This window comes from Anguilla anguilla, chromosome 4 (genome assembly GCF_013347855.1).
Source record: "Anguilla anguilla isolate fAngAng1 chromosome 4, fAngAng1.pri, whole genome shotgun sequence".
NCBI classification, from domain to species: domain Eukaryota; kingdom Metazoa; phylum Chordata; class Actinopteri; order Anguilliformes; family Anguillidae; genus Anguilla; species Anguilla anguilla.
Window position 1 is genome coordinate 51,514,392 of NC_049204.1, and position 16,338 is coordinate 51,530,729.

The following is a 16,338-nucleotide window of genomic DNA, read 5'->3' on the forward strand; positions in this document are numbered from 1 at the left end:
TAATTGGTTCGGTCATGACTTTTGACTACCACTAGGGGGTAATATGTGTCCAGTCATTTCATTGAACCTTCATGGAGAAGACATAACATTTGTATGACCCCTTTCTAAGAGAAAACAAGATTATTCAACTGTTCAGTAATTAAAATGTATTTATTTTGAATTTTGCTAAATTTAAATTGACACAGAATTAATACAATGCGAGCTTTATATATGTTTACAAACTGTATTTTCTCAAATTTTTGTCAATTATTTTTGGGGTGCTGGAAACGCATTTTGTTTTTATTTTCAATAAAGCACCAATGTATCAATAATGCACTGAAGCACATTGTTTCAGCAATAAAATCCTGGAAATATTTTTTTTCATAAGATGTTTGCCAGTATTGCATCAAGTGGTTGTTATTCTTTGGATTACTTTGATATAAATGAGAATATTTATGTAAAATAACTTAATTTAAGAACCAATGTTGTTGTTTTCTTAGAAATAAGAACAATTGTCGTCTTGTACATTTTTGAGAAAGTATTTGCCCTTGATTTTAAAATATTTTGTGTATTTATGTAGTCTTATCCAGAAAGGGCCAGTGTGCGTGCACACCTGATCCTGATTCTACTAATCAAGGTGCTTAGCAATGACTCTAGTGATTGATTATTAGAATCAGGTGTGTGCACCCACACTGGCCCTTTCTGGGACCCCAGCTCTAAAACATGAAAAGCACCTAATTAAGAAAAATTAACAGCTTGTTAAAATTTTGGGATTGCTGTTGAGGTTGGAATGAAAACCAGCATACACAGGACCGAGTTTGAGAACCACTGATTTAAAGAATGAATTAAGATTTTGTCAGATAGTTACTGAAAACGAATAACTCAATATCTGGCATTTAACAAATTCTAATATTGCACTAGCAATATTGCAGATATGGCAAATCTGCTACGCTCAAGGGAAACAAGTGAATTAAAATAGAAGCGTGATGCTGAAAATATTCAATTCAAATAAGAATCAACTTTGGATCAGTTGCAGATGGAAGTAGTTGTATTTTCCAGTGCAATGAGTTTGAGGTGACTCAGAATGCCTGCCACAGACAATTTTACAAAGTGTTTTTAAAGTTGGATTCTAGAATTAGTGCATATCTTTTTTGATCCAATGATTTCCATTAGTGTATGGTGCAGAACCATGGCCTGTTGTATAAATAAATCCAAATTGATGAATATGTTCAAAGTGACGCGTGAGTATTTTAGTGGCACATGACTCAGTCGTTGTAATTTCTACTCTGAAAACTACAATGGATGAGTCATGTTTCAAAATAACCATGCATCACATTCCACATATTAATAAAATTTGTTCAATCTTACCAGTCACACACAGAAAATACAGCTTCATAGATACATATTGACCATAACCAAGCTAGTGTGCATCCTAAGTACAGAATAATGCACTTTCGCCTCTACCTGTAAAATATTCTGATCCTGGGAAGCATTGTTAGGAATATCCTGGTTGGCATCCCTGTTTTCCCCTTTCTTATTTTTTGTATCCAAGGTGTAATTAGGACTGGTATATCCAGAAACAGCACATTCCCATCTGCTCTGAAGTATGATGCATTGTTTACCTAGCCACACATTTGATTCTTATGAATCCTTCCTTTATGCATTTATTTTTATTTATTAGGAGTTTTGTCTCAAGACATAATGTTATTCGTTCATTTTATTCACGCTAATAAAGTATCTGTATATTTCATCTCATTGATTTGTATTTCATGAAAAAGAATAGAACAGCTTTTGAAAGTTTAAAAGATGACACCTGACTCTGTCAGGGTGAGCACACAGCAGTGATCTCTAAACACTAATATCACACTGGTCGCAGTGGAGGGGTACTTGGGCGTGTTGGCAGAAATGGGGGTTCAGGGCAGGCTAGCCGGTGCAGTGTTGCAGAACGGTACTGCCAGCACTAGCATTGACAGGGGACAGCAGGTGCGGCAGGATGGACCGACCCCCAGAGCACTGACCTCACAGGTCTATCAATCTAGCTCTAATGGCCCAGAGCGAGAGTGAGCAGGGTTAATTAAGGAACCTCTGAGGGACCCAGTATGTGCTTCAGGTGAAGAGGTGGGACAGAGAATCTGCTGATCTGGTACAATGGTGGTGTCAGCTGCCATTTTTTGCTTTGAAGGCGGACAACACTATCTCGGACAAATTACTGGGCACTACTTCTGCAACGTGAATTTTGCATTCATGACTTCCTGTGAGTGTTTGTGTGCCAGTGCTTAACTGGAATTTTGAATAAAGCTGTTTTCTTTTAAACAATAAAAAAAAATGGTGATATAAATATTTTATGGAATGTTTTTTAATAAAACTTTTAAATTGTAATTTGCCTAAAACTGTGTAATGCACAACATGCATGAATGCCTTGATCCTGTTCTTCACTTTCATACACTAATATGAATGCGTTGCTCAGAGCTGAATCATCAGTACTGATTTCGCAGAGTTGAACCTAGGAGAGAAAAAACAAAGAGGTGTATGAGAGTGGTATCCCATTTAGATAGGGAATTTGCAACGGCAACCAGCTGACTCCTTTTATAAGAAAGAAGTGATGATTGGTGAAATATGAGGCCTTATATGTAGTCTGAGACGTGGTTGGTCGCCTGCACTCAGCTCGTGGGCCTGTAACTAATACTGCTTGACCTTGGCTATTCTGACTAGCATATCTCTCAAACAGCAGATTCATGGTTTATTTTTAATATGTGTTATCCCACATCTTCTTTCATAAGTGCATTGAAATCAAAAGCAAACAAATACAACCTCCTACGGACAATTCAGGAACTGCTGTCAGCCAAAAGAAACGAACAAAAAAAAAAAACCCACAACTAATAAAAATGGCACTTCCAGTTTTGGTTCTAACCAATAGCCCCAATAAAGCTTTCAAAGTTCATTTTAGATCACATTGTGTTTTTTTTCCACCCTTGCTGTTGACATGTATGTCATATAATGTGATAATTATCCTTGCCAGACATAATTCTGGAATATTTTAAACATCTAGAACATATTTTGACAGGGACATAATCATATTCCTTGCTCAGGCTTTATGGTATATCCTCCATATGTCATTTTCCAGAACTCCCCATAGTAAAAAAAAATATATATATTTATACAGCACAGCCACAGATTGACAGTGAATGACTATTTAGTCTGATTATAATTCAGAAAGAATGTTAATCAGACAAAAATAACAGGCTGAACCCATGCTACTTAATAAGACACCAACTTTTACTGAGCTTGACAAAAAAGGAAAACAGCATTAGTACTGAAAAAAAACATCATGCCACATCCTGTGACATTTTCTCTCACCAGAAATAAACTTGAATTAGTTAAAGTTAAATCTCAGTCTAAAACAGGCAGCATACTGCAGTAAACTTGTAGCACCTCAAAATAAAACGGGGGTTCTGTGTGTCTCATTTTACGCTCGTTGAATCAGAAAGCTGAAGAATGTGGGAGCCCACTGCTTAAATTCTGTGCATGTCTCTGCCTAGCAAGCTTGTGGAAAACAGCAGCCTACTTCAAACAGCAGTGGAAGACAACCACTGACAAAGGAAATATTATCTTTGGACTTGTTTTCTTATATTATGTTAACGGAATGCTCACATGAAATCACATTGACAATAACATGGCTAGTGTTGAGCAAGATAATTATAATGTATCATTATTCAGAAAGTCAACATGATATTTGTACACTGAAAGAAACTAACAACATGGACCGTTTTACTTTCTGCTCAGTGAGCAAGTGTCATCATAGGTTGTTATATTCATTTAAAAACAGAAATAATTTTTATGTGTTCATTGCAATGCAATAATGTCTGACAAACTACAGTGATGAAACAGTTTAAAAACCATGCAGATATATTATATTCACGTGTGTAACAGCCATTTATGAATTCATATATTGTATTATGCCTACTAAGGTCAAATGAGATCTGATAATAAATGAATGACTACCATGGTGTGCTATGCAGGGGCTGGCCATTCCCAAAACCTGCACCTCAGTAAAATTGATTTGGTTTTTATTTACTGCTTAATGTACTGCAAATGATACAGTATATAATTATATATGTAAACAGTTCAGTTGGCTTCCAAGGCCCATGTATCCGGTATCACATAAGAGCAAATTCAAAGTGGCAAACGGCAGACTTTTTGAATAGCTCAGAGTATTCAGATTTCTTTTCAGCTCTTGAGAATTGGGCATGTTCCCTATTTGAACGTGGAGTCAGTCAGAGATGTATGTGCAGCGATGTTATCGGTGATGCCAGAGAGGGTGGGGAACTGTGCACCTGGCTGGGAGCTAATGAGGCGTGGTTATTGTTTCCTGTGGTCGTTGTGTTTATCACGTCCCTCAGTCACCCACACACACACACACACACACCAAAAAAAAAAAAAAATGTTGGAGAAACACTCCCAGCCCAGCCCTTGTTCTTATCCTGGCTTGTGATTTAGTCAGGAGCTCAATGAAAAAATAGGACCAGAGAGAGGAAAAAAATAACAGTTGTTCATTAAAAGAAGGATATAGTTTGACTATGCATGCAATTCATGATGCAAACAGCTTCTTAACGCTACTTTCATCAAAATTGTGTGTGCAATCTCCTACTCGGCTAAGTAGTTTCTCCTATTGACCGGTAAAGAAGGACAATTATAACACCTTGCGAAACATTCACTGGAGCAGTGACCTTTTTAAAGCTGGTCCCTTTCGCACCCATGAAACAGTTCTCACTTCAAATTGCGGGCCAGCCCTGTTTGTACAGAAAACATGCTGGTGAGTTAACAGCCGGCACTGGGAGAGCGTTAGTGGGAAAGCTCTTCAATCCAGAGAGTGCTTGAAGGGACATGGGACATGGGAACAAGAAAAGCCAAAAAGAGCAAACAAATAGAAACATTCGGGCAGTGACCTTCCAGTCGCTCCCTCCGCCGTTTATGACGATGATGAAATGAAACCCGGAGCTGCCGCCCCTTTGAATGCTCTCAAATCTGACACCCCTGCAGCAGCGGCAGCAGGAGCAGCAGCTGGTGCTCGCTATTTTGGTGAGAGGGTAACCACATAAATCCAACCGGCAGGTCTCCCTGTTCACACGCCGAGCTCAGGCCGGTTGAATTAAGCTGTCCTCCAATGTCAGTGCAAATCGGTCCCATTGGGGGCCAGAAAGCTATTTTACCTCGTTAACCATCATGGGTTCCTGGCCAGACAGGAAGTGCACACATGACCGACCAGTGGGCGACTCTCACTTGCAGCCGCACGGGCGCTTGAGTCCAGTTTGAGGTAACCATAGAGCTGCACTCTATGGTTACCTCAAATGCATTAAAGGATTTCTTCCCTGTCCCCTGAGATGCCCATGCAGGCCCTGAGAAACACCCCTGCCTTAAAATCCAATCCATGATATCACTTGATGTCTAGTGGGGGGAGGGGGGACAGCACTTATCTACTCCCAATTTTAGTATATATATATATATATATATATATATATATATATGTATGTGTGTGTGTGTGTGTGTGTGTGTCTGAACATTTAATCAAATGAAATATGTTGTCAAAATATAAACAATCAATATATAAACTAAATTCCTACAGTATATTGCACCATATTCCAATTCTGTATGGGTTGTTACATATGATACAAATATAAATTACAGAATATATTTGACTCCTTTGAGTGAATTTAAATAATTAAGTCTCTCCTTCTCATGCAAAAATCTTCAGACAATATTTCCTCTGAACTATTGGAAAAATGCTCCTGGGACGCCCAGAGGAGAACTGGGCTCATTGTTAACCCATGAACCTGAGTGAAATGCAAGTGAAAATATATCAAAAACAGGCCTTTAGACTATGGGTAAGGATCACAGCTTTACAGATGAAAAAGGGACATGATTGTCATCTGCGTTTGTAAGATAACGTACTGGTCTGTGGGTATTTGCAATGTACAAAGGAAAGCGGCTTGTCACATTGAATTTAACACAAACTCTTCCCAAAGCCTGAAGTCAGACTCCAGAGATATGGTTACACTTTTGTCAGTTTAACCCCTGCTAGCTTGTGCCAAATAACACGTGACCTGACCCTGTGATTGCTTCATTTCCCAGATCATCATACTGTAGTTTGAGTGCATAAGATATTATTTTCTAGGTTGCATCTAAAAATACATAAATATAAAGTTGTACTGTAACATTTGTGTTTTTACTTTTCTGTAATAAAAGTTATCTTTTCATTCTCTGTGCTGGAAAAAAAAATATTACTCATAAAATTGGTTTCTCTTATCTCTAATATCACTGCATGTAATAAGGGGCTGATTACAGAGAACATTCATTAGAGCTTTCCTGTAGACATGCGAACAGCCATAGGAAAGGAATAAGGGGTAAGGGTAAAAGGCTGATTTTAAGCTTTATAGATGCCTTCAATGTTTTCCCAGGGAGCTATATTTATAAACTAAAAACATTTGTCAGTGGCCAATGCTATAGTTACACAAAACGGGTATTAAAGTGGCCTTAACTGCATTCAGTTAATCGCGGGCAGTAAATGTGTTACATGTGTCATTTAGAATGTTAAGTCCGCCACGCCAATACGGGAGAGGCTGGTTCAGTAAATGTAGTGAATGTCATCTCATTAAGAGCTCAGCTTCAAAGACATGCCTTCCAGCCGGCTACAAAATGACAGTGCCTCAGTGGTAACAGAACGAGGGCTCACCGCACCCGGGGAAGGTGCCGGCCAGCCAGGGGAGGCTCACCAGCAGGGCAAAAAAGGTCACTCATGTAGTTGCCTTGCTTACTTTTCACACTCTGCTGAGCCTCTGTAACTGTGACAGCAAGGGCCATTGAAGTAGACCTTCCCGACAAATTAAATATTTGTCTCAAAGCTGGAGATGTTGCTGTGTGCTGTATGATGTGTGCTGTATCATATCACTGGGGAACGTGTAGAATTGTATTATCATGACTATATCATGTCTTATATAGATCATGAAAAAGCGAGAGCATTAATTGTGACAGGGCCGTTGAAGTGCATCCAAGAATATGACATTTAGGCACATTTCCGAAACATGAGGAGTAAAACTGTCTGTGTCTACACACAAACATGTACGTGGCTGCACAGGTTCCAAAACATAATGGTTGAATTGCTGCCCATTTTCCATCAACTGTGAAAGAGGAACCACATGAAAAGCAAACAACAGTGACCTGACACCGATTTACTAATTGTGCCCTAGGGGATTTCCGAGAGACAGAGAGAGTATGGTGGCTGCTGCTTTGGATTGTATACTGTAAATGAATCAGTAATCACAGAATTTTCTCTGAATGCAGAGCACAGTTCAAGATGAACACTGAGACACCGAGACATCTCATCTACCCACATTCAATGCACACAATACTTATTTGCAGACTCTTGCAATGCACATGTAGTTGTTGCAGTTGAAAAGAGCAACATTGGAATTTGTCCTTGTTTCCTCACTTTCAATGCAAATTCCAATAAATGTGTACTTGAAAGCACCAAGCAATGTACGGGAAGCAATGCTCCAACAAGGATGAGGGGACCTCCTAAAGGCACATGTTCCTGAAACTTAATTTGTCTTTACATTCATAAGAGATATGTATGCAGAGACATGGTAACTCCACAATGAAGCCATGGGACTTTTTGATTGCGTTGCTGAAAATTAGCTAAGTATTATAGTGAAAGGACAGTCAAATCATGCTCCACCAGTTATCTGCAGGGTATGATCAGGACACAGAATCAATAAAATGCAGTTTTATACAGTATGAAGAATTTTATAGCACTGTTTTAGGTTACAGTAAATGTTATATTGGCCATGAAGCTATTCTCATCATGGAAAGTGGATCTACCCATTACTCATGTCTTAGCAACGGATTCTAAAAAACACAGAGTCGATGACATCCTCTCCCTGCTTACAAGCCGAAATCCAATTTTAGAAACATAGAGTCAGGTTTTGGAGGTGGTGTAGGTCTGGGTCGCAAAAGTAATTGCTTTATAAATGAATAAATATAATTAGTATGAAATTGCAAGTGACACATATGACTTACTTGTTAACTACATTCGGTATATGTTGTTTGACATAATTCAGACATCATTTTGTGAAAGAACTGAGCTTACTTCTAGGTGACACAGCATGCATTAATGGTTTGGCCCCTCCCTATATCTCTGATCTTCTCCACCCCTGTTCCGCACCCAGGTCACTGAGGTCCTCCACCCAATTGCTGCTTTCTGTTCCTCGGTCTCGGTTAAAGCTGAAGGGTGACAGGGCCTTTGCTGTGGCTGCCTCGAGACTGTTGAAAAGACTGCTTCTTTTCATTAGGTCCATATGTTTTCCCTTGTTCTTAATTCCACATGAAATCTGTTCTTGTTGTTTTGTTGTATTTTGTGTATTATCAGTACGGTATTGTGTATTCTTAAGTATTAATATTGTATTATTAGTTTCTCCTCTGTTTTACACACCTTTGCATTTATTAATTGTACAGCACTTTGGGTGATGGGTCATTTTAATGGTGCATTAGAAAGAAACGTGACTTATTTTTGTGAAAATATGTTCACTTCATGTAAACAAGTTTTGATAAAAATCTTTTAATACAAATGCACAATTCTTATATACATACAGTGGCAATAGCTCAATACCATTCTTTGTAGTTTCTTTTCTGTCCTCTAGTCTGACAGTAGAATCATCTGCACTGTGACCCTCTATTGTTTTGAAATGTGAGCCGGTGTTACCACACATATTTTGTGATCTGTCGCTGTCCTAATCTCCTGCAGTCTGTACACACTTTTAATTAGGGCACAATACCAACCAGGAAAGGAAACCCTATATATGTTACAGCACATACCTTCATACCAGTGGGGTTCATAAATGCATAACTGCTGAAGTGGTGCATGGATAAGGTAATTACACATGGATTACAATGCAAACTGAAGTCTTCCAGCAAAGAGCTCTTCAAGCTTTTGTCTCTAAATGCCTCCATGTGACAAGATCAGTCGTATTTCAGACACTTTAGTAGAGGTTAGCGTACCGTGCTACCAAAAGTGAGAAAGGTGTTTGTTTCTTGTGTCAGCCGTTTCTTTGCAAGTTAAAGTACCATACCCCCACTTAAAATACTATGCTACATCTGGCATTGGCTATGGTCTAGGCTCCTGGTTGCCATAACCACAAATGAAAATGGCCCTAGTCTTCCTAACATGTTAGCTGGGTCTAGATTAAGGAGCACGTACAGTTAATGTACACTGTTTATATCTGCAAAGGGTATATGTTTGAATCTCTGCCAACATTCTGTGCTTTGAATAGAGACATATGTTTTAAACTCACTGGCTGCTGTTACAAATATCGCTTCTGGTTTTTGAAGATCTCATCTACAATAAGTAGTATTTTACTGTAGTCTACATATAATTGGCATTTAAGAATTAAGGCAAATGGATATGTACAGAAATTCAGATTGAATTAATTTGTCATTAAAATACTCCACCTTCCTTGGAATCAAACTAACAGTCCTTGATTTACAAGTCCAACTCCTTAACCATATGTGATTGAGTCATCTGGTGTGAGTGTAGATTACATAAAGCTGCTCTGTGATTAAAATGGGAGCTCTTTTAAAGTGGGCCACTCCAAAGGGGAATATTTTATATACATCTGACATTAAGAAGCATAAAAATAGGATTCTAGTAGCATGACATTCATATTTAATTAAAAAGACAAACTGCATGTTCCATTTGTTTTATCCTCTCTCACTTGATGTGTAACTCATTTGCATATTGATCAAAAGTGATTCTCAATATCTTTTCTGTTCACAGACTATGAGCAATACATTTAGTGCAATGAAAATAATGGATGACATAGTATGACAAATAGTTAAAACAAACCACAAAGTGGGTAAATAAAGTAGGTAAATAATCATTAAGCTATGCATTGCTAACCTCAATAACATTTGCAATGTTATCTACAGTATATACTTCCGTCCACTTATTCAGCTGTGAAAGGCACATTAAGTGCTTTGTCCCATTTTCATGGGACAAAAACACGTATCAAAAATAAAACTCAATTTGCATCCTACAGTCATTTTATATACTTTGATGACAGACATGTTACCAGAAGATGAATACTTTTTAAACACTAGTACAAAAAACATCTCATATGCTCTCCATCCAATGATGATGCGTGCCTCATGTGACAAGGTACTTGTTCTAGACAGGGCAGGTGAGTTGGATAAAGAAAAAGAACAGAAGAAGAATCACACCAGGAGAAAAAAGCATGGAAACAAACACAAGGACAAACACAATTAATAAGTTGGAGTTTTTTTTTAAATTTATTATTTCTCATTGAAATATCTTGTGATATATCTCCAAAACACAGAAATCCTTGGGGTTTGATGGACAGGAAATATCAGCTCAGCTTGATAACATGGTTCCAGTGCTGTTAATATTCTATTCAAACAGTAAAATATTTAAATATGTTTACTGGCAGCATACTGCTGTCCAAAATGTAGTGTATATTACATTGACCAATTACAAATAAGATGTTTTGTTGTCAAATGCTGCATATATTACATTGGCCAGTTACAAATAAGTTGTCAAAATACAGCTGTGCACATTTTTAGAAAAATACCAACAAATACCAGATTCTGAACTGTGCTCTGTAAAAATGCTTACAAATAGTATATAATCTTTATAATCCATCCCTACATGCATTTTTTGCTTTTCATGCCATACATTTTAACCCTTAGTCTTTACAGCCTTTATCTTTTGTGAGAACTGGAGGGAAAATAAATCTAAACAAAAAAGCCATATACATCGCTCCGTAAAGCAAAGGGTTAAACAGTTCGACATCTTCACATAAAAATAGCCAACTGCATATAATTTGTGGTTCTCATAGATGGAAAGTGTCTTTCTATATCTGAATTATGTTAATTAAAACAAAAAGATACAATTGGATTTTTCATTCTGATGTGTCGTCCATCCACACAGGTCACATATAGTGTCGCTGTCTGAACACACTTCTGCAAAGAACACCATTGTGTTACTGCTCATGATGCAACAGGCAGCTGACTGCTCTGTTTGATATTCCTTGTTGCATGTAATACAACGTGTAAACAAACCATGCAAACTACGGTTTAAATGAAACTGCCACAAAGAAAGATTCACTTTTTCAAGCCCCCTTTCTTTAACCAACACTTGAAACAATACATTTCATTAAAACTGTACGCTAAATAAATAAATTATATCCTTGCAGTGATAACAGCACAAACATACATACTTTAAATAAAGCCCATTTAATCACCATGCTGCAGGCCTACCAGCAAAAAAGAACAAAAGTGGTACAACAAAGTGTTTTTAAATGCAATGAATCATTTTTAAAATAATGCTTCTAATGTTTGTGATGACAGGGTGCTCCTCGCCACAGAACTAAGACAAACACTAAGTCTGGTTTTGTCCGACCTTTGAGAAGAACAGTAGAACTATATTCATTCCCATGTGGCTACTGGCTCGACCTGATGTTTCTAGTACAATATTCTGGTGGGGTGGGGTGTTGGGGTGGGGGGGTGGGGGGGTTGGGGGGTTGGGGGGGTGGGAATGAATTTCCAATCTCACAAACATGCAAGCGAGCACAAGTTCAGAACTAGAGGTGTTTCACCAATCTGGCTAACTGCTAACCAGACTTTCACAGATTAATGGTGCAATAATGGAAGCAGAAATTAAAATAATTTATAGAAAAAGAAAATAAACCCCATGCTCAGTAGTCTATGCTTTTGTAACAACATGATGACAGTTTATTTGAAGTATTATTATTTTAAAATCAATAAATAACATAATTGTATAAGACTTTAAAATTCATTCACATTGTGTTTCTACTGACTACAAGAGCAGGCTTTCATACAGGCAATCCAAATAATCAGTTCTTTTTCCCATGTTAATTTGAATGAGGTGTTTCGTGTTTTATGTAGTATGACAAATGAATGAGGTTTTTTAATAAATATAATTTCTACTACAGTTAAAATGGTCAATTACTAGAAACCATTCATTGGTAAAATAAATCCCTCTTTTAAAAAAATAAAACATATTGCACTTTCATCAAAATTAGAACCATATGAATTGTAATGACAATAGTTATGATACCAAAAAGGGGGAAAACTCTTGACGAAAGTCAATATAAATTTGTCACACTCCAAGCAGACAATTTTAGACTGTCTTAAGGCTGGAAAAAAAAATTATAAAAGGAAAAGAAAAGCAACAACAAAACAAAAACAAAAAAAAACAAAAAAACGGTACCATGCATGGGCGTGCCTCGTCAGGGTCTCCAAAAAAGGGGGAAAAAAAGGTTGATGTTAGGAGAAGCTGCGGCAGAAGGTAATGGAATAAGACGGGCGGCTGACGCTGTTAGGCGTGTTCGATTTCTCCTATTGAGCGAAGAGTGTGCACTGGAACACTCTCCCTCTGCAGCAAAGTCCTCTGAGCGAATTCCTCTGGCAGCCGTTTGTACATCTCGCCACTAAAACGTCAGACGGTAAAATAGTAAGGCAGCTGTTACCTTCCGTCAACTAAAAGTGCATCTCCGTACATTTCCAAGTTAAGTCCCTCTCCCCGCCAGGGCAGATGGAGTAGCCATGCACTTCAGTGGTTAGGGCTTTGATCAGCAGATTTTTTTTTTGGGTTTTCCCAACGCGACTGCTTGCTTCAGCTTTCACTGGACCCCCAAAAGAGCCACAAATCATCGGCTGGGAGCTTAGTGGCCCCCGACTGAATGTTCCGAGTCTCATCTTTCTCCTGCGTTTCACTCTACTCCCCATCCTTCTCTGCCTGTGTCTGAGTATGACTGCCGCCAGGTTCTTTCTTTTTTTTTTTTAAAAGACGTTGACACAACCGCAGAGAATTAGGGCCAAGGCCACTAGTTGTCATGACTTCGCTGAAGGGTCAAAATGGTTAGAAGGTTAAGCAATAATGCGGAATAACATTCAGGCATGATGCATTATTTGAAATAATTAGAGCATTTTATATTTTGTAACAAGGATGAAATGAACACACAGTATAACACCGGGACGCAGATGAAATCTGAAATGTCTATTTCATAATCCATAAGAACAAAAAAACACCTTCAGAAGAAGCAAAAAAAATTAATTCTTACCTGAGCTGTGTTTCCCTCATGTCAGGAAATGGACAAAAATGATTGCTAAACCAATATTCAACAGCATTACAAGGGCAACCAAAATTGAGTTAGGACCCTGCAAAGTAAAAAAAAAGATACTAAATAATCAGCAGAAACGTTCAAATTATAGAAAGCACAAGCAAAATATTCAGCACTATTAAAATAATTGTATGTATATTCCTTCGCGCACAACATGTACTAATCAATACCTCTCCTATTACAGTCGCAGAGTCATTAGGTGGGGGCTCAGATGGTGTAAGGTTGAGCCAAGGACATGGTAGTTCAATTACTCCATAAACCATGCATCAGCAGTACACAGAGATTGCACTCAATTCTAAAACCTCATGTTCAATATTCCTTGTATCGATACAATTCTATGTCGCTCATCATTAAAATATCTAATCAATGGGGTCCACTGTTGACTATTTGGGCTGTAACTGTAACAACCAATGATGTAGGGATGTGTCTGTGCCAGGATGGTGAGGCCACTCTCAGACTGAGACACTAGAAGCATTGAAAGTGAGCTATGCCATGGATAAAGAGTATCAATGAAGGGAGACCAGCCTCTCAGCTGCAAATACAGTCCGCCTTTTCACAGATGGCTAGCTCTACCATTACATCACCAACATATTCTTAGATTCATTGTGACGAAACTTTAATAGTTAACTGCATAAAAAGATATCCCAAAGATACATTACTGACCTGAGTCAGTTGGAAATGGATGTGCTCCATTGCTTTGACAAACACAAAGCTTATAAGTGCAGGTAGGCTATTCCTGCCAGATCCTTTAAATTTTCTGTCACATTCCTTAATCAGATCCTATATCCAGTGTGGACTGCAACACAGCATACCGAGGACTATGATATCAGCATTATATTCTAATACATCCCTGCTTTACAGGACCCAACAAGAGTATATTTGTGTATATTTAATTACCTGCCCATATTATTATAATCAGAATACAAACATGATTATTGTCCTCTCAAAGAAGGGTATGGTAAAGAACACCATGTACTATACTAATCCAGTGACACTAAGGGAATGTGCCTATGCGCTTCTAGGATTCTGAAGTCAGTGTTTGACTGGCTCCAGGTGTGTTTTCTGTCTCTTGCATGGATTCTCTGAAGGAGAAACCAACAGAGGGATGTGGTTAAGGCATGAGGCAGGTGGGGAATGCCTCAGTTAAACACTCCCTGAGAAAGGCAAAGAGGACACACTGGGACAGTGACAGGAGGATTACCTTCTGTCTGTCAGCCTGATTCCTTCTACTACCAGTAGTTATAACTTACACTTACACCAAGAAAAGATGGTGTTAAGGTTCTATCAAAGAACTTTGCATTAGCAAAGCCCTTGACTTATGAGCTGAAAGCATGGAGAAGGACATAAAAAATACTGTTTTAGTAGAAGGAATGGGCAGTGATTGCACCAACAAATAATGAACCAGAACTATGAACCTTTTCTTGATGGTTTCGAGTTTACTGAACCTTCCTGTGAGAGACATTCTTTAGATCTTCATGAGCTATAAAAGAGCGCTTACTGATTCGTCCTCTATGAAGTCGCTGGTGATTTCCATGCTGGCCTTCTTAGTTTCTGCTAGGCTCTTTGGCTTCAGAGAATCTTGTTTCCTGAGTTTGGCCTCAGGCTTGCTGTCTTTGGCAGCAGGCTTTGCCATCGGGGGTTTGGGACTGGGCGCCATGAGCTGCTTTGGGGGCGGTGGCATCCGGGCGAGGGCAGATTGGCTCAGCTCGCGCTCCTCGTCCTCCTCGGGTTCTGGGGGAGGGAGGGCCTTTTGGGTCTTCACATAGTAACTGTGATACTGGGTGTGCAGTTGTCCATTGCCTGGATTGACAGGCTCTGTTTTTTTGGGAGGTTTAGGCGGGGCCACTTCCTGTACGACTGAGGTCTTGGAGGGCACCTTTGTGATTTTGGCAGGCGGGTTTTCAGGCACAGCGGGCCTTTCCTCTTTGCTCACTTTTCGGGTGGCGGTGCTGTTGGCCTGCTGGTGCTTCTTCTTGGTGGGCGAGGGAGGAGGCGTGGCCTGAGGTTTTTGGGCTGAGGAGTGGGAGGCGGTCCTGCCTTTACGGTTGACATGAGGACTTCCTGATGGGGACTTTTCTTTCTTTTTCTCTTCTTTGATCTCCACAGGTTCAGTGAATGTCTGCTTGATATATTCAAGGCCTGGAGAAAAAACACACAAAAACATGATTTGATATTCATATAGACTGGCCTTCTAAAGTATAAGCTCACAATTATAGAGAGATTACAAATGAATTTTAGCTAGTCAACACAACAGACAACAAATAGGAGGACGACGCTCCATAGTACTCTTGGCTTGAAGAAGCATAATAAAACTCTACTATAACAGACTTTGTATTACAACTGAACAAAAGAAACGGATGTTCTACTGCAAAATATGACAAATGATAACGGCCCATCATTCGTGGCCTTAGAGGAGGGTCCATTGTTGCTATCAATGACTAAATTTACATGCACATTTCGTTTTAAATTACTTGACATTCACCAGAAGATGGCTACAGCGCTAAGATGTACTACTGCTGTGCCCTCGAGTTTTACCATGGCTTATTATGCACATGCTTTTTTGTCAGTGGTTCTTTTCTATGTTGTTGGGTTATGTAACTGTAAATACAGAACAGCTGCTTCAGTACTTTATTCAATTTATTCAAGTTCAGTCAGTCACACGAAGGCTTTTTATCAAATACAAGCACAAATGAGCAGGACATCTAGGCGACATTTCCAGATCATCAGCTGTAATTAAGATCTGAAAACATTTCTATATGTCCTGACACAGCAATGTTTTAAAGCTTGACTTTTTTATTTTTTCTCCTCAGCATCTGAAGACTTAAGACAGATGATTACCATTGATATGAAGAGTTTTCTTTCAAGAACTGAAATGGTTACAATTCTAATATTTAAAAAAATAATAAATGGCACGTACGGTGGATGGAATTTAGCTAATTATTCATGATCAAATAAGGGAATATGATCTATTTATTAAAACTATAAAAATGGAACTTACAAACAGAAATGTAATATTATATTCTAGATAGCAACAGAGTAATACTTTCAATTATAGACCTTGAAAATGTCCTGACCTTTTCCGCTACGATGGCCTAGTCCAGCTCGAGTAAAGCATCCTTAAATAAAATGTAAATTATTTACAAGAGGT

At 38.6% G+C, this 16,338-nt stretch overlaps 1 protein-coding gene across 3 annotated transcripts in view; it reads right to left on the reverse strand.

The window, feature by feature from the left end:
• Positions 1-9,718: 9,718 nt before the first annotated feature.
• The window catches only part of jph1a (junctophilin 1a), a 37,787-nt gene continuing 31,167 nt past the window's right edge, over positions 9,719-16,338 (reverse strand). Inside the window, exons 4-6 of one of the 3 annotated variants that reach the window (XM_035414865.1) lie at positions 14,689-15,329; positions 13,131-13,227; positions 9,719-10,195 (exon numbers count right to left, since the gene is read on the reverse strand). In XM_035414865.1, the coding sequence (XP_035270756.1) occupies positions 13,147-13,227; positions 14,689-15,329 (722 nt within the window). In that variant the 3' untranslated portion in view covers positions 9,719-10,195; positions 13,131-13,146. Of the gene's footprint in view, positions 10,196-11,550; positions 12,498-12,646; positions 12,912-13,130; positions 13,228-14,688; positions 15,330-16,338 lie in introns of those variants that run through there. The other 2 variants (XM_035414866.1, XM_035414864.1) reach the window with 2 other exon arrangements.